This window comes from Hylobates moloch, unplaced genomic scaffold (genome assembly GCF_009828535.3).
Source record: "Hylobates moloch isolate HMO894 unplaced genomic scaffold, HMol_V3 SCAFFOLD_15, whole genome shotgun sequence".
In the NCBI taxonomy this organism is placed as follows: domain Eukaryota; kingdom Metazoa; phylum Chordata; class Mammalia; order Primates; family Hylobatidae; genus Hylobates; species Hylobates moloch.
Genome location: NW_026652290.1, coordinates 646,373 through 663,830, shown reverse-complemented (window position 1 = coordinate 663,830; position 17,458 = coordinate 646,373). Strand labels below are relative to the sequence as shown.

Genomic DNA, 17,458 nt, shown 5'->3' with positions numbered 1-17,458 from the left:
CTTCAATGGCTCGTTCTTTTTATTGAAGTGCAGAAAATGAGGCATCGAGAGAATCTGCAGCTCCTTGACTTACCAGAAATGCACGTGCCCTTTAATCGGCACAGAGATCAAGAATCAGAACACTCCCTGTGCCCAGTCCAACCCGGTGGGGAAAAGTGCCTGTTTGAAAACAGGGGCCTGATTCTGCGTCCCGGGTGCCCCAGCTGACCTGCTGCTGTGCCTTCAGCAGGTGTCCATGTCCACGGCTTCATCTTCAGTGGAAACACTTGCTTCACTTCAGCTCCAGGGGCCTTGGCTGGCAGACCCCTCCCATCCCCCACCGCCCCGACTTTCCCTGTCTTTTCTGTGCCCCCTGTCACAGCTCCTCAGTGAGGACCTCTGTGCCTGTCTTGTGTCACTTTGTGTCTTTAATAAGTTCTGGAACCATCCGGAGCCTCAGTTTCCTCACTGGTGAAATGAGTGGGCCACTGCCTCCCCTGAGAGCTGGTTTCACATTTCATGAGCTGACGTTTATAGAAGCAAATACCCTATTTCCACATTGCTTCTTGGGACGATCTTAAATTTCACAGATAATTTGTAAGAATCTGTGTTTCCATAGGAAATGCTGATATTCTCTTCCTTTTTTAACATTTCTGTATTTGTTTTCCCTGTAATTGGAGCCAGTTGCTGAAGCACAGTAGGATGTGTGCTCTGTGATAGACTAATAGGAAAAACCTTTTCTCTTCCACAGCGCTGCAAACTCCTGCCCCTCCAGCCCCCGGGGAGCGGGGTCTTCAGGGTACAAGGTGGGCCGAGTGATGCCATCTGACCTCAATTTAATGGCTGACAACTCACAGCCTGAAAATGAAAAGGAAGCTTCAGGTGGAGACAGCCCGAAGGTAAAGGCTTTGTAGCCTTGAAGCAGCCCCCGGGGGACAGTGTGTAGCCACAAGGCCCTCAGTGTCACCTGCCTGTCACTCACCTGCCTGTCCAGTGACAGCCCTGCCAGGGCTGGTGGGGATGTGGGCTTGATTCTGGGGTTGCTGCTGACTGTGTTCTTGGTATTGGGGTTTTGCAGGTGCACTCGTTTGGTCATTCAGCGCACATCGTAGGGTCTCCCTAATAGCAGCTGTAGGCCCAGGTGCTGAGGGCTGGGCAGACAGCGGAAGATGGAGGAGTGCTTTGGTCTTTGTGGAGCTCATGTGCGTTTGTGCTGGAGTTTAGCCCCTTGTCCCAAACTCTGAAGGTTATGCAAACGCACTCCCTGCCACTCATGTTTGTATAGGGCACGTTTGTCCCTTGTTTGGACAGCAGTTGTTGAGAGTCACACTATGACCTGGCACGTTTGTATTCTTTGACCCAGTAATTTTCCTTTTAGGACTTTGACCAAAGGAAATGGATGAAAGTTTGTATAAAACAATGGAATGCGGCTGTGTGCGGTGGCTCATGCCTGTAATCCCAGCACTTTGGGAGGCCGAGGCAGGGGGATCACTTGAGGTCAGGAGTTGGAGACCAGCCTGGTCAACATGGTTAAACCCCGCTTCTACCAAAAAAATACAAAAAGCCAGGCGTGGTGGCACGCAGCTGTAATCTCAGCTGCTCCGGAGGCTGAGGCGGGAGAATCACTTGAACCCCGGGAGACGGAGGTTGCAGTGAGCTGAGATCACGCCACTGAACTCCAGCCTGGGTGAGAGAGTGAGCTCCCGTTTAAAAAAATAAAAAAAAGAACGCAACCTCAGTGTCCCTAGGGAATGGTGATTAGGATATTGTGGTTCCACTTAGGGAATAGCATGCAAAGTATTTGCTGATATGGAAATATTCCGGATGTAATGCTGAGTGGAAGAAAGAGAGTAAGAACCATGCATGGTATTACTTGACATATTTAGGAAATGTGATCTATCCCAGCAGAACGCAGCACAGCCATGAGAATGAATAAGCCACAGCCGCGTGCATCCCCCACCTGCAGCCGACTACGGCATCTAACACAGGGTGCTAGGCAAGGAGGGTGCATCGTGTGTGGTGCCATTGCTGTCAGGCTTAAAATTGGACAGATCTAAGTTGTATTGTTTAAGGATGCAGCCAAGTGGTAAAACTTGGTAAATCCCAGCAAAATTGTGGTCACTCTAAGAAGTCAGTCAGTAGTAATGGTGGCCTCTTTGAGAAGTAGAGGTGGTGGGCTGAGAGGGCCCATACGAGCGTGTTGGGGATGCTGGTGGTGCCCTGTCTCTTGACCTAGTATACTGATGTTCAGTTTGCAACAGTCTGTTCAGCTGACATAAATGTATCATGAGCTTTTCTGTCTGTTTTATATGTTTTTCAATTTAAAAAGGTTTTAGAAACATAGAAAAAAGATCACAGGGAAGTACACCAACAGCATAGGCACAGTGACGAAGGCTTTGTTAGCTGTTTAAAGGAAGAGACGTAGCGGGCAGCGTGGCATGTACTGTAGTCACAGCTGCTGGGGAGGCTGAGGCAAGAGAATCACTTGAGTTCAAAGCTGTGGGGAGCTACAATCAATCCTTGAATAGCCACTGTACTCTAGCCTGGGCAACATAGCAAGACCCTGTCTAAAAAAAAAGAATTAGATGTGTGGAGGGTCTCCTTGTGATTACATTTTTCTGTTTAGAAAAAAAAGCGATAGGCCGGGCGCGGTGGCTCACGCCTGTAATCCCAGCACTTTGGGAGGCCGAAGTGGGAGGATCACGAGGTCAGGAGGTCGAGGCCATCCTGGCTAACACAGTGAAACCCCGTCTCTACTAAAAATACAAAAAATTAGCCGGGCGTGGTGGCGGGCGCCTGTAGTCCCAGCTATTCAGGAGGCTGAGGCAGGAGAATGGCGTGAACCCGGGAGGCAGAGTTTGCAGTGAGCCGAGATCGTGCCACTGCTCTCCAGCCTGGGCGACAGAGTGAGACCCTGTCCCCAAGAAAGAAAGAAAAGACAAACGTCCCTCTGCTCACTCTGAGCTGTTAGCGCTAAACGCGACCTGTGCTGTGGAAGCCCATGTGGGCGCATCTGATGTCCTTGCCTCCTGTCAGCCTGCCTGTTTCCCATTCCATTTGTGTTTATCCTTGAACAGTCTATAATTGTTCACTGTAAAACTTCATGTATATAGTATCATCTTGAATGTATTTTTTCATCCACCATTATCTGCTGCTCTTCATCCATGTTTACAAGTGTGTTGCCCAGAAGTTCACAACCAGGGGTGACTCCCTTTCCCAGTGGGCTTGTGCCTATCAGTGTGGGTTTCAAGTTGTCACTGTGACAGGGAGCCACCAGTGGCCTTGAAAGAGCCAGGACCAGGGATGCCAGCCTGTCAGCGGGGCACTCAGCAGCCAGGATGTCTCCGACCCCAAGGTGAAGCCTCCATGGGACTCTTCGTGGGCCAGGGGGCTCCTCCTCGTGGGCGGCAGGGGCTCCTTGTGGACGGGTATTTGGTGAGTCCAGGGCCTCTGAGCAGCCCTGGCCACCCCTGGTGCTTATGCCTGGGGAGGGGTGCTGCTGGCTCTGAGCCCTCAGCCAGCCTTACCCACCCCTCGCCTGTACCCCTGGGTTAGCTGACAGGATCTGGTCGTGGTTGAGGTGCTTTGCCTTGGACTCACTGAGGTCAAGCAGCCTTTATTTCTTCATTTTTGACATTTGCATTTTTTCCTTATGTAATTTTTAATGTTCTTTATAGTTTTCCATTTGTGTCCTCCATGTTTTCAAATTATATTACTTTTATAGTAAGAAAAATGAGGTATCAGGCTGGGTGCAGTGGCTCAAACCTGTAATCCCATCACTTTGGGAGGCCGAGGCGGGCAGATCACCTGAGGTCAGGAGTTTGAGACCAGCCTGGCCAACATGGTGAAACTCCGTCTCTACTAAAACCACAAAAATTAGCCGGGCCTGGTGGCAAGTGCCTGTAATCCCAGCTATTTGGGAGGCTGAGGCAGGAGAATTGCTTGAACCCGGTAGGCAGAGGTTGCGGTGAAGCGAGATCGTGCCACTGCACTCCAGCCTGGGCGACATAGCAAGACTCTGTCTCAAAAAAAAGAAAAATGAGGCATCAGAGGAACACTTAAAAGCACTGAGAATCTTTAAATCTGGTAAATTTAATACAAAATGTGGTAACTTCAATATTCTTTTTTTGTTTGTTTTTTTTAAATACAGGATGATTCAAAGCCACCTTACTCCTATGCACAACTAATAGTACAAGCAATTACAATGGCTCCTGACAAACAGCTCACCCTGAACGGAATTTATACACACATCACTAAAAATTATCCCTACTACAGGACTGCGGACAAGGGCTGGCAGGTAAGTGCCTTTCAGTTTGCTGTTACATAGAGGCTAACGGACACCAAGAAGAAAGTGGAGCGGCTGCTGCATGTAACGCAGGCACAGGGTAGGAAGGTGGGGGGGGGTTGGAGCCTCCGGTGCTGAGAGGAAGAGGAGTTGGGGGCCGGTGCTGCCGTGCTCTGCCTCACCTTCTTCGTGTGGAGCAGAAGGAAGCATGGTTCTGGAAGAGCGCCCGGGCCTGCGTGCTTTACTGTTGTGGAGATTCATGTGTCTGCATAGGATTTGTGAAGTGTGGATTGTTTATTTCCCTTTGACCAATGCAGTTCATATTTGAAATGTAGGAGAAATTTAAAACCCAGCCTGTCCTTCCCTTTGGCATTCTCCTGTCTTCCTCATCTAGTCCTGCTAATGGACAGAAGTTTTGAAGTTTGCAGAGACAGTTTTCAAACCACGTTTTACCAAGGAACACTTAGAAGACATCTTAACCAATTGGCCGGGGTAAAAAACAGATGAACGTGGTGTGCCCTGTCTCAGCTGGGGAGCCCACCTGCTCGTGGAACCCCGGGGCTACCCGCAAAAGACACTTTGAAATCTGTAAAATACTCCTTTTGGTCAGCTCACACACCAATAATTTTTTTTTTTTGTTTTGAGTCAGAGTCTCACTCTGTTATGCCAATAATTTTAACCCTTTAGGCTATGTAGGTTTTTTCTCTGTGTATCTGTGTTGTGTTGGCTGTTTACTGGATGTATACGAGAATCTTGCTATTTGAAATAATTTGGCAGTGGGTAGGTTTGAAATATAGAATATTAAAAACATAGTGAGAGAAGAAATGTATGTATGCTTATAGTTTTTTAATTCATTAAGTAACCAGGAACATCTATAGAATTTCTTTGAGGCCTTCATTTAATGAGTAAATGATCCTGAAAAAAACATCTAAACTATGTGGCTTAGTGGTAAGGGTGGTGCAGGGGCAACTGTTTTCTATTTATTGAAGGGAAAAAACCTTTTTTCTTTTAACTGCAGATGTATAAACATGTTATATTAAAAAATAGCCCACCGGCTGGGCACAGTAACTCATGCCTATAATTCTAGCACTTTGAGAGCTGAGGCACGTGGATCACGTGACTCTAGGATTTCGAGAGCAGCCTGGGCAACATGGCGAGACCCTGTCTCTACAAAAAATAAAAAAAAAATTAGCTGAGTGTGGTGGCTCACGCTTGTGGTCCCAGCTACTCCAGAGGCTGAGGTGGGAGGATCACCTGAGCCCAGGAAGCAGAGGTTACAGATAGCTGTGATCACACCACTGCACTCCAGCCTGGGCGACAGAGCAAGACCCTGTCTCAAAAAGAAGGAAAAAGCCTACCAGCCACGTCTTCCATATTTCCTTTGTGGAGGGGCTTGGGGGTCTTTAATCATGGAAGGTACGGAATGAGACCCAGCCTCCCCTCTGGCCCACCTTGTGCCCTCCCACCCCCATACCTGGAGTATCTACACCCTGTCCTGCCTGCCTTCCTATTTATATAGCAAGGGGGCATCTCTTAATTGACCATTAGGAAAATGCTGGATTTGGAGAGTAGTTCCATATTCAGTTACATGTCAGGGTCTCTTAACATATTGCATGCTAAATTCTGGCCACATTTACTCTATAAAACTGAGGCTATGCTTCAAACTATATATACACACACACACACACGCACACACACGCGCGCACACACGCGCGCACACACACTTACACTCACTCTTACACACTTACACGCACACTCACACACACTCTTACACACACACACTCGTACACACTCTCTTACACACACACACACACAAAACCAGACAATCACTTCTACCCATGTTCCAGTGACCATGGCTTTATGGCTTTGTCAAGGAGAGAAACCACATGGGGTCCAGCTTGCTCTGTGGGAGTGTGTGAGGGTCCCTCAGAGTTTACAGCTTATTCTGATGGTTTGAGATACCAGTTACCTGGGGCTTTGTGAATGTTTTTCTAAGGAGCTTTATTAGACTTTAATATGTTTCTCTTAAGTGGTGTTTCTGTGTGTTTTTCTAACATCCGTTTATTTGAGAACTACCTATGAAGAGGACAAGGCTTTCTTGCTAAAGAGGGTGGATGGATAAAGGCCTGGCCTCAGTTTTGGGGGGACCCAAGTCAGGACAGGCCTTTTGGGGAGCAGAACCCTTGGAGCAAGGCTCTCCTGGACCACAGTCGTGAAGTGGCGAGGACCCCACGGGACCCCTCATGCATGCACTGCTTTCTGTCGTCTATTGCAGGTGCCTGCACAGCTCACGTCGGCAGGGAATGACAGTCACACGTCAGGCACCCTTCTCTGCTGAACTGCTCTTAACTTGTTTCTGTTGAAACATTTTCTTTCCTGTCTAGATCAAGGTCTGTAAGTCTACAGCTGCATCTCTTTCCCCAGTAAGGTTGCTCCTGTGTCATTTCACACCTCGTGGCTCCAGCTAATTAAGTGGGAGAGGGATTGGTTTCTGCAGATTCCCCCTAGTTCATGGACATGTACTCTTTCTTTTTTTTTTTTTTTTTTTGAGACAGTTTTGCTCTTGTTGCCCAGGCTGGAGTGCAATGGCGCGATCTCGGCTCACTGCAACTTCCGCCTCCCAGGTTCAAGCGATTCTCTTGCCTCAGCCTCATGAGTAGCTGGGACTACAGGCGTGAGCCGCCACACCCGGCTAATTTTGTATTTTTAGTAGAGATGGGGTTTCTCCATGTTGGTCAGGCTTGTGTTGAACTCCCGACCTCAGGTGATCTGCCTGCCTTGGTCTCCCAAAGTGCTGGGATTACAGCCGTGAGTCACCGCGCCTGGCCAATGTACTCTTAATTTCTTTCTGTCCTCAGCTGTACCCTTGGCTGTCGGAATACTGACCCTCACGGGCTCTTCCTCTGCCATGAGATTCTCTGAGCCACCCTTCCCTGTGCGTCAGACCTTATTCTGACTTCGTCCCTCCTGGCTTACAACAAAAGCCAGGTATTTTGCATTGTCTACCTATGGTATAGCTTTTTGGTCAATCCACAGAGGACATCTGAGGGTGAAATGAGATGGTCTGAGGAATCCTATTTGAAAAGATGCCATATATCTTTCCTTTGTTTGCATTTACCTCCTATGATTTGATTTTTTCATGGTACAAAAGTATTTAATAAGTGACACTTTAGTACAGAAAAACACGGAGCTTGTAGCTTGTCCTTTAAAACCAGGATGGCCAAGTGAAAAGTCAGTACGGATTCTTACTTTTACTATTAAAAAAAGAAATCAAAGGGACACTGGGCATTGAACTACTATGTTTTTTCCTCTTTCTAGAGATGACATACGTGTTTTCTGATAAGTAATGTACCACACATTGCACTAAAGCAAAGCAGCAAACAGCCAGTAAAGCTGTGCCCTGCCTGCTGCTCCCGCCAGGCTGGACCAGTGGAACAGCATCTCGGTAGGAGAGGAAGAAAATGCAGAGTCCCTAACCCAGAGAGCCTAACAAACTGGTTTATACAGAAAGGATCTTCAGCAAACACACAAACTCACTAACATGCTGTAAGAATGTTTTAGTCTATTTCTAGCACACAGCATACATTCATAGGTGCCCAGTCAAATAGGAACGAACGCCAATGTAGAAAGCATTTTTGCCTTCACAGCATTAACACCTAAAAAGCACACGGCATATAATACTTTGATCTTTAAGTGGATAATCATGGAAGTCCCAAGATCATATCCACTAGATTAGCCTGAGTATTCATCTATAAAAATATATATTTTTAAAATAATGCTTAAAAGAGACTTCTAGTAGAAACAGTGGGACTACATCAGGACCAGAAGTCAGTGACACAAGGACTGCAAATGTTAAGACTAGGAGTGGCTTTTCACGTGGAGCTTTTATGTAGAGGACGTCTCTTTCTGTTGATTCCTACAGCCATGACAAGCTGTGATCACAGGAGATTCTGGAATCTCAAACTGGGCTTGAGTAACACCCTAGATAGACACCAGGAACCCCACTGAGGCTGAAGTACCGAAACTGTGACCCCTGTGAGAAAGAGAGAGAGATGCACATGCACAGAGTTTCACATAGAGCCTGCTGGGACAGAGGGTGGCGGTGCGTTCGTCCACACGTCCACACCAGCGTGTGTGCTCGGGGAAGGACCCCCCCAGGTGGAGTGCTGGACATGGGCTCGCTCCAGAGGCGTCTGACTCAGAAGCTCCTGAGAGAAGTGTCTCCTTGAGGAGGGGAGGAGTACTGCGGTTAATGAATACGAGAAGGTGTTTCAGGAGAAATAGGTCTGGGAGGGTTAGGTCATTTTGGTTTTGACCTGTCAATATTTAACATAAATGAAGAATTACAAAACAGAGTCAGTCTTTTTCCAAGATGTATTCTGTCATCAAGAGCTGAGCCTGTTGGGCTGGTGACATCCAGAATGTTCCAATTCATTGGCTGGAGGGAGGACCCAGTGCTGCAGATTATTCTGGGAAGCTGGCACAGAAGATGATTGACACAACGAAATGACCACTAAGCCACTGCTTAGGTCTAGTCCTCGGCCTTCTTTTTCTGCTCTGTAGTCCAAAACTGTGAAGGTAGCAGCATGTCGAATATGTCACCAGCTGCTTCATTTTTATGGTGCTGTAATGTGGTGGTGAAAGCTGCCATGTTGAATCCAGGAATCTGCTCCAGCAGCTGTTCTTCAATATATTTTTCTACCAAAAAAATGTATTCAGGCTGGGCGCGGTGGTTCACGCCTGTAATCCCAGCACATTGGGAGGCTGTGGCTGGCAGATCACCTGTGGTCGGGGGTTCGAGACCAGATGACCAACATGGAGAAACCATGTCTCTACTAAAAATACAATATTATTAGCTGGGCGTGGTGGTACGTGCCTGTAATCCTAGCTACTCAGGAGGCTGAAGCAGGAGAATTGCTTGAACCCACGTGGCGGAGATTGCGGTGAGCTGATACCGCGTAATTGCACTCCAGCCTGGGCAACAAGAGCAAAACTCCATCTCAAAAAAAAGAAAAAGAAAAAAAGAAATGTGTTCATTAAAAATAGGTGTGTAGGTGAGTTTATTCTCTTCCATGTCTTCAAACTCGAGGTAGTACTTGTCCATGAAATTTCTCTGTAATAACTGGAACCCGTTATCCATGCTAATGTCCTCTAAATATCCAACCACAACAGCAAATTCATCAGAGGTGGAGGAGAAAGACAGCACAAAGCTCTCTTCTTCTAAGGCGTCCATCACTGCAGCCCCGAATAGGCTCCTACCCTGCCTGCGGCCCAACCTGCATACAGGGCGCGGCGGGCGGCCGGTTTAAGGCCTCGCAGCCAAGGCCGCGGCCTGCTCACTGCCCAGTCACGGCAGCACCTGCGTGCCAGGCCCAGCCCTGGGTTAGGGCCCCGCCGGGCCCTCTGTGTGTACTGCCAACACCGCGGGTCAAGGCCTCGGTGACTCCAAAATGATTTTTTATGGTTTTATAATTTTACTTAACCCAGAATTGAGATAATTGTTATGACTATGAAAAGTTTGAAAAGACGAGTCTCTCAGCCTCCAAAGGGACTAGAGCTGGTTCCTTTTATTTATTTTTATTTTATTTTATTTTTATTTTTTGGGGACAGAGTCTCACTCTGTCGCCCAGGCTGGAGTGCAGTGGCGCGATCTCAGCTCACTGCAACCTTTGCCTCCCGGGTTCAAGTGATTCTCCATCCTCAGCCTCCTGAGTAGCTGGGACTATAGGTGCATGCCACCACCCCCGGCTAATTTTTGTGTTTTTACTAGAGATGGGATTTTGCCATGTTGGCCAGGCTGGTCTCGAACTCCTGACCTCAAGTGATCCACCCGCCTTGGCCTCCCACAGTGCTGGGATTATAGGTATGAGCCACTGCACCCATCACTTGATCTCTTTTAAAGGGAGGACTGTGCTCTGGACTCATCCTCACCCTTGCACTTTTGGAAGCGTTCCTGGACATTAGACCCATCCTCTGAAAGGAACTTGGCCTGTTCCTTCTCCTCAGTTTCTGTACACATCCTTACTGTGCAGAATGCACACTGGAGGGCACCCAGGGCTGGGTGAGGTTAAACAGACAAACTGTCCTTGAGAAACGTGAGGTCTGCTTAGGAAGGCTGCAGGAAGGCACAGAGGAGAGCCCCGGAAGGGAGGGAGCTGGTGCCCAGGGAGGGCTGATTTTCAGCAGACGCTCAATTCGGAAAGCCTTTGGGGGAAAGATAATTTGCTCAGAATTGCAAATCCTTTTCTTCCTGTTTAGCGTTAAAGAGTAACAGCCCACATTTTCTCTGAAAGCTTTAAAATTTCTGAATCATTAGAGTCCAGTCAATGTGGTTTTAATACATGTAGCAACAGAATGAAGGAACATCCATCCTGGGTTTGATCAAATTACAACGGCCTTAAATTACCTTAGAAACATAGTTACTTTATTCTATTTGTGTCTACATTAAATGTCTCATTAATTCCTCATACTTTCTGGAGTCTAGTTGGCTGGCAAATCACAAGTAATCTTTCCTCATTTGCCCTTGGAGTTGTTGTCAGGGAGATGGATTGGAGAATAAAATAGGTTAGAATCTATTCTGATGCTGCGGACTGGGTTCTTTTACGTTTTCAGGACAGAAAATAGCAGCTCCCCAATTCCGCAGACTTACTTTGCGTCTCGTAAGTGATGGTAGTGGTGACGCAGGGGCAGGGCTTCTGGCCCGTGTCACGTTCTTCTGCTCACATGGCTGGAGTCTGGCCCCGAAGTCACCTTTTCTGCTTCCAGATTCCCACTGTGCTAACCTTCTTTCCTCCTAACAGCATGCAAATTAAATGACTCCACATCAGTCAGTACAGCCACAGCCTTCACTTCGGGGCTTGTTGACTGTTGTCTGCTCTTCAGCCTCGGACCCTGTGTGGGGCAGTTCTTTCTGAGTCCCCGCTTAGGAGGACTGGTCCTGGTAGAACAGCGAGAGGGGAAGTCGTCCTTCTCAGGCAGTGGCTGGGATTGCCGTTTGCACTGCTTGAGGGTTTTATGTTACCATCGTCTGGGTTTGCTTTTCTTCAGTCACAGTCTCAGAATCTACCTTCTACTTCACAATTAAAATTGGTCACAGTCTCAGAATCTAGCTTCTACTTCACACTTACAATTCTGAGAGCAGTTGGCAAAGCTTTGCCTTCTCTGTCTTTGTCGGGGCACCAATAACAGTCACGTTTGATTTTCTGGAGGAATTGATAGAAAGATTGGGCGTCAGCTAAAGCCAAATAAAACATTATAGCAGGTATCTGTGGTTATTAGAATATTTGAAATCTCATCTGATGCCCTTACCTGTAAACAGTTTCACAAATCCCACACACGGCCTAGCCCACCTCTCCATGTCAGCCATGAAGTAGCTCCCATCCACAGGGCCCAAAGGCGTTATGATGGCACTTGAACAGCCCCCGAGATTGGTTGTAAAGTGTTATTTTATATGTTGGATTTCTTTGACAATTTGGAAATTCAGGCTGAGGCTTGCAATTCTAATGTTAATTGGGGAATTTAGAAATGACTTTTTGGATAGCTCCAGATTTTGTTTGGAGTGATCACCATTTTAACACTTTAATAGCTTAATTTTAAATCTACAGATTAATGTAAATTCACGAAATGTTTCTGTGAACCCATGACTTTCGTCCGGCTTTGGCTGTGATGGTGCAGCCTGAATCAGGTCACAGCGGGGGCTTTCTTCAGGTTGTCTGTAAACCCTTAGCTGGGCTTTTTTTTTTTGAGATAGAGTCTTGCCTCTATTGCCCAGGCTGGAGTGCAGTGGTGCGATCTGGGCTCACTGCAACCTCCTCCTCTCAAGTTCAAGCGATTCTGCAGCTTCAGCATCCTGAGTAGCTGGGACTGCAGGTGTGGGCCACTGTGCCTGGATGATTTTTGTACGGTTTTTTTTTTTTTTTGAGGTGGAGTCACACTGTGTCGCCCAGGCTGGAGTGCAGTGGCGTAGTCTCGGCTCACTGCAAGCTCCGCCTCCCGGGTTCATGCCATTCTCCTGTCTCAGCCTCCCGAGCAGCTGGGACTACAGGTGCCCGCCACTACACCCCGCTAATTTTTTTTATTTTTAGTAGAGGCGGGGTTTCACCGTGTTAGCCAGGATGGTCTCGATCTCCTGACCTCGTGATCTGCCCGCCTCAGCGTCCCAAAGTGCTGGGATTACAGGCGTGAGCCACTGCACCCGGTCGATTTTTGTATGTTCAGTAGAGATGGGGTTTCACCATGTTGGCCAGACTGCTCTCAAACTCCTGACCTCAGCTGAGCCACCATGCCCGTCTGGCTTTTTGTAATAGAAGGAATGATGCACTGATGAGGAGCTGGGAGGGAAATTTTTCCTGTTTACCTTACGAAATTATTTCAAAGATCAAATAAAAAAACAGGCACTTTGCCAAGTCCTCTCTTCCTGGACGATGGTGTCCATCTGATTTTCAGCCTCCTGCTCATTTTTCTTTTTTGCTGGTTTACCGAATACTTTATACTGGATTAATTTACTTTTAATGGCATGACAGATTCTGTAAACTAATTCTGTGCGAAAAAGTATTTTAACAGAATGGCTCACATCAGCTGTTTGTCTCTAAGCAGGGAGAGGTTGGCAGCTAAGTCATTGCCTCCACCTGGAATGCTCTGTGCTGACAGTTGCAGTCCTGGGTTTCCCACCTTGAAAGGAGATGGAGTCAGAAATGGCCTCTGTCCTCGCTGTGCGGATTGCTCATCCCTCCTGTTCCCAGCCCCCCACCCTGCCTCCCGGGCCCGTTCTGCCACAGAGTACGCCGTCCTTTCCTCTTTGGAAGCTCATAGCAGCCTTGGGCTGAAGGGCTCAAACCCCAGGCTGCTACTTCCCTTGAGAATTGCTCACCAAAGGCGGGAGGGCTGCTCCTTCCACACAGCACAGCCTGTAAACGTCACTGTCTGTCATCGTTTGTAAGCATGATGACTGGGTTTCACGCTCCTCCATAGGATGGGCCTCCCTCGGACCTTGTTACGTTGTCAGCACATTACTTGTGTGACGCAAAAGAAAAGAAAATTCACTCTCGCAGTCTGCCAGGCCCAACATGCAGGTTTCTGCTTTGCAGGGCACTAAAACAAGGACACGTTTTTATTTCTCAGCAAATAAATATATGAATTCTACGTATTTTTTTATGTTTCATAGAATTCAATTCGCCACAATCTCTCTCTGAATCGTTATTTCATCAAAGTGCCGCGTTCCCAGGAAGAACCAGGCAAAGGCTCATTCTGGAGGATCGACCCAGCCTCTGAAAGCAAATTAATAGAACAGGCTTTTAGGAAACGACGGCCTAGGGGCGTGCCCTGCTTTCGAACCCCTCTGGGACCGCTCTCTTCTAGGTAAGGAAAAAGAAGAACAAAAGGCCTCACTTCATGCTCACTAAACTTACCTTCAGTATATTGGGAAAATTTCCTTTTGAAAATGAAGGAACTACCAAATGCCTTATGACTAAATGTTGGGATGGGGATTTGAGCAAAAGTGATGGGTGCTGCCCAGGTGTTTCTGGTTCTAGTGGTGGAAACATTCGAGACGATTTGCAAAGTTTAAACTGCACTCAATGCAGTGATTGTTGCTTCATGGGGCTCATCGCATGTTCATACCAGAGCCACGTTGACGTTTTTCCTTTCCTTTGCACAGGAAAAGTTCTTTAAAACTACTTTTCAGGCCGGGTGCGGTGGCTCACGCCTGTAATCCCAGCACTTTGGGAGGCCGAGGCGGGCAGATCACCTGAAGTCAGGAGGTCGAGATCAGCCTGGCCAATATGGTCAAACCCCGTCTCTACTAAAAATACAAAAAAATTAGCCGGGCGCGGTGGCGGGCGCCTGTAGTCCCAGCTACTCGGGAGCCTGAGGCAGGAGAATCGCTTGAACCCGGGAAGGCATCTAGCCTGGGCAAAACAGTGACACTCCGTCTCAAAACAAAAACACACTACTTTTTAGCTGCTTCAGCTCGAGTTGACTTACACAGTGTTAATTTGCCTGAGTTTAAATACTTATTTTTAGCTTCATGAATACTGTTTGTTTGTTTTTGAGACGGAGTCTCGCTCTGTCACCCAGGCTGGAGTGCAGTGGCGCGATCTCGGCTCACTGCAAGCTCTGCCTCCCGGGTTCACGCCATTCTCCTGCCTCAGCCTCTCCGAGTAGCTGGGACTACAGGCGCCCGCCACCACGCCCGGCTAATTTTTTGTATTTTTAGTAGAGACAGGGTTTCACCGTGGTCTCGATCTCCTGACCTCGTGACCCACCCGCCTCGGCCTCCCAAAGTGCTGGGATTACAAGCGTGAGCCACCGCGCCCGGCCATGAATACTGTTTTTAACCAAAAAAAATTAAGCGTAATGTAAGTCTTAAGTGCCCACGGACTTGCCCGCTGCTGGCTGCTACTGTCTGTGCACAGGAGCTGCTTAGAGAGGGCAGCCAGCTCTGCCCCACAGCCATGCCGCGTGTCTGGGTGAGGGGCCCGTGATGGCTCTGTCACACACAGGCTGAGCCTGTCTTCCAGAGTTCACAGGCGTACAGAGAAGTAGAACTTACACAACAGTACCTGGTTGTCAGGAGACAAATGACACCCCCTTTGCAAAGTGCACTTATTAAAACAGCAAGTGCTTTCTGAGTGCGTCACCTGTAAAAATGCAATGTCTTCTTCTTGGTGACACAGGAGTGCCCCAGCCTCTCCCAATCACGCTGGAGTGCTGTCTGCTCACTCTAGTGGCGCCCAGACCCCTGAGAGCCTGTCGAGGGAAGGTTCGCCGGCCCCCCTGGAGCCTGAGCCTGGCGCCGCACAGCCCAAACTCGCTGTCATCCAGGAAGCCCGGTTTGCCCAGAGCGCCCCAGGTGAGACAGCGGGAGAGGAAGCGAGGGCCAGACAGCGTGAGCCAGACGCGGACGCCTGGGCTCCACAGAGAAGAAATAGCCGGACTGAAGGCCTGCCTGTCGCTCTGTACCTCATACTCATACCTGAGTGTGATTTTATAGGCCTTGGAAAACTAATAGCACTGGGAGTGTTTTTTAAAAATCAATGAACGTTCTTTAAACGGCACTGTGAGTAGATGCCTGAAATAACTTAGAATTAACCTGTTTCTTAGTTTGTCATTCAAAAATCCATGAAACACCCTCCACACCCCCCACCCCCGGCAAAACAACAACAACAACAACAACAAAAAAACATGAAGTAGACAAACCAGACACTGGAAGCAAAAACGTCCGTTTTTTTTTTTTTTTGGAGACAGAGTCTCACCTTGTCACCAGGCTGGAATGCAGTGGCGCGATCTTGGCTCATTGCAACCTCTGCCTCCCAGGTTCAAAGAATTCTCCTGCCTCAGCTTCCTGAGTAGCTGGGACTACAGGCACACACCACCACGCCCAGCTAATTTTTGTATTTTTAGTAGAGATGGGGTTTCACCATGTTGGCCAGGATGGTCTCGATCTCCTGACCTCGTGACCTCGTGATCCACCCGCCTTCACCTCCCAAAGTGCTGAGCATACAGGCGTGAGCCACCATGCCCAGCCTAACATGTCCATTTTAAGGAATAGGTAAAACAGTTTGCAGTTTACTTAGAAAGTCATAATGTGGAATAAAAATGTGTGCCCTGGGGAATTAAACAAACAAACATAGTGTGGAAATGTGTCCAAACTAAGTCTGTTACAGTTGACAGAAAGTGAATTAGATCAATTGGGATTCCTGGCCCTGCTGGGCCAGAGAACAGCCCTCCCCTGCCCACTGGCGGTGGCCCCTGACAGCCATGTCTCCCTCTCTGCTCTAAGCCCCCAAACCACAAAGGGCAGAGGCTGGGTGCCAGAGGCTCTATGACAGCCCCACTCTGTTTTTGAACTTTCTGCTTCCCTTCCCCTCGTTACGGGAGGAAGGTGTTGATCCTAGGTGAGTGTGGCCCTCGTCTTTCTGGCCTACAGGGGCACTTTCTTCTTTTTTATTTTTATTTTTTTGTTCGTTTGTCTTGAGACAAGGTCTTGCTCTGTCACTCATGCTGGAGTACAGTGACGTGTTCTTGGCTCACTGCAGTCTCCACCTTCCAGGCTCAAGCAGTCCTCCCTCCTCAGTCTCCCAAATAGCTGGGGCTGCAGGCACACACTAACATGCCCAGTTAACATTTGTCGTAGAGACAGGGTCTCCCTATGCCCAGGCTGAACTCAAACTCCTCCCACCTCAGCCTCCCAAAGTGCTGGGATTACAGGCGTGAGCTACTGCGCCCAGCCCAGTTTCCTCTTATATTGAGTACTGACATTTTATTTTTCATAAAGAAAGAACTGTGGGAAGAGGTGTTAACAGATATCTAAATAGAGCCAAAATTGCATTTTTAGCAGTTAGAGATGGGAATTAAATACCCTATTAAGATATTACACCTCCCTCATTCTTAGTAACTTTACTATTTTGAGGTGAAATAAGGCCATGTCCTGTATTTGAAATTAAAGTTTGTATGTTGCTTGTCAGTGCTGAATGTGAGAACCTTTGTTTGTAGAAGTCAGTATCTGTAAGTGTCAGTCCTGCTGTGTCTTTCACCAGGGTCACCTCTGTCCAGTCAGCCAGTCTTAATCACCGTCCAGCGGCAGCTACCACAGGCCATCAAGCCTGTCACCTACACTGTGGCCACCCCAGTGACCACCTCGACCTCCCAGCCACCCGTCGTGCAGACGGTTCACGTCGTCCACCAGATCCCAGCGGTGTCGGTCACCAGTGTGGCCGGACTGGCCCCAGCGAACACGTACACTGTCTCTGGACAAGCCGTGGTCACCCCGGCAGCCGTGCTGGCCCCTCCTAAGGCAGAGCCCCAGGAGAACGGAGACCACAGGGAAGTCAAAGGTAGGCAGGGGAGCAAAGGAGAGGGGAGATCACAGGGAAGTCAAAGGTGGGCAGTGGGGGAAAGGAGGAGAGGGGAGATCACAGGGAGGTCAAAGGTGGTCCAGCGGGGGGGAAAGGAGCTCGAGAGGGGAGATCACAGGGAGGTCAGAGGTGGGCCGGGGCGGGGAAGGAAGAGAGGGGAGACCACAGGGAGGTCAAAGGTGGGCCTGCGGGGAAAGGAGGAGAGGCTGCCCCATCGGCCTTAAACTCTTGGAAGTCCATAAGATTTGCTCATCCTTGGCCGGGTGCAGTGGCTCACACCTGTAATCCCAGCACTTTGGGGGGCTGAGACAGTCAGATCACCTGAGGTCAGGAGTTCGAG

At 48.5% G+C, this 17,458-nt stretch overlaps 1 protein-coding gene and 2 pseudogenes across 1 annotated transcript in view; 2 read left to right on the top strand and 1 right to left on the bottom strand.

Moving 5' to 3' along the window:
• The window catches only part of FOXK2 (forkhead box K2), an 82,839-nt gene that overhangs the window by 47,947 nt on the left and 17,434 nt on the right, over window positions 1-17,458 (top strand). Inside the window, exons 3-7 of the mRNA XM_032178865.1 lie at window positions 731-878; window positions 4,130-4,276; window positions 13,428-13,621; window positions 14,938-15,113; window positions 16,801-17,097. Of these exons, the coding sequence (XP_032034756.1) occupies window positions 731-878; window positions 4,130-4,276; window positions 13,428-13,621; window positions 14,938-15,113; window positions 16,801-17,097 (962 nt within the window). The remainder of the gene's footprint in view (window positions 1-730; window positions 879-4,129; window positions 4,277-13,427; window positions 13,622-14,937; window positions 15,114-16,800; window positions 17,098-17,458) is intronic.
• Window positions 8,650-10,054, bottom strand: LOC116484089 (ADP-ribosylation factor-like protein 2-binding protein; annotated as a pseudogene).
• LOC116484407 (small nucleolar RNA U13) lies at window positions 13,192-13,286 on the top strand (annotated as a pseudogene).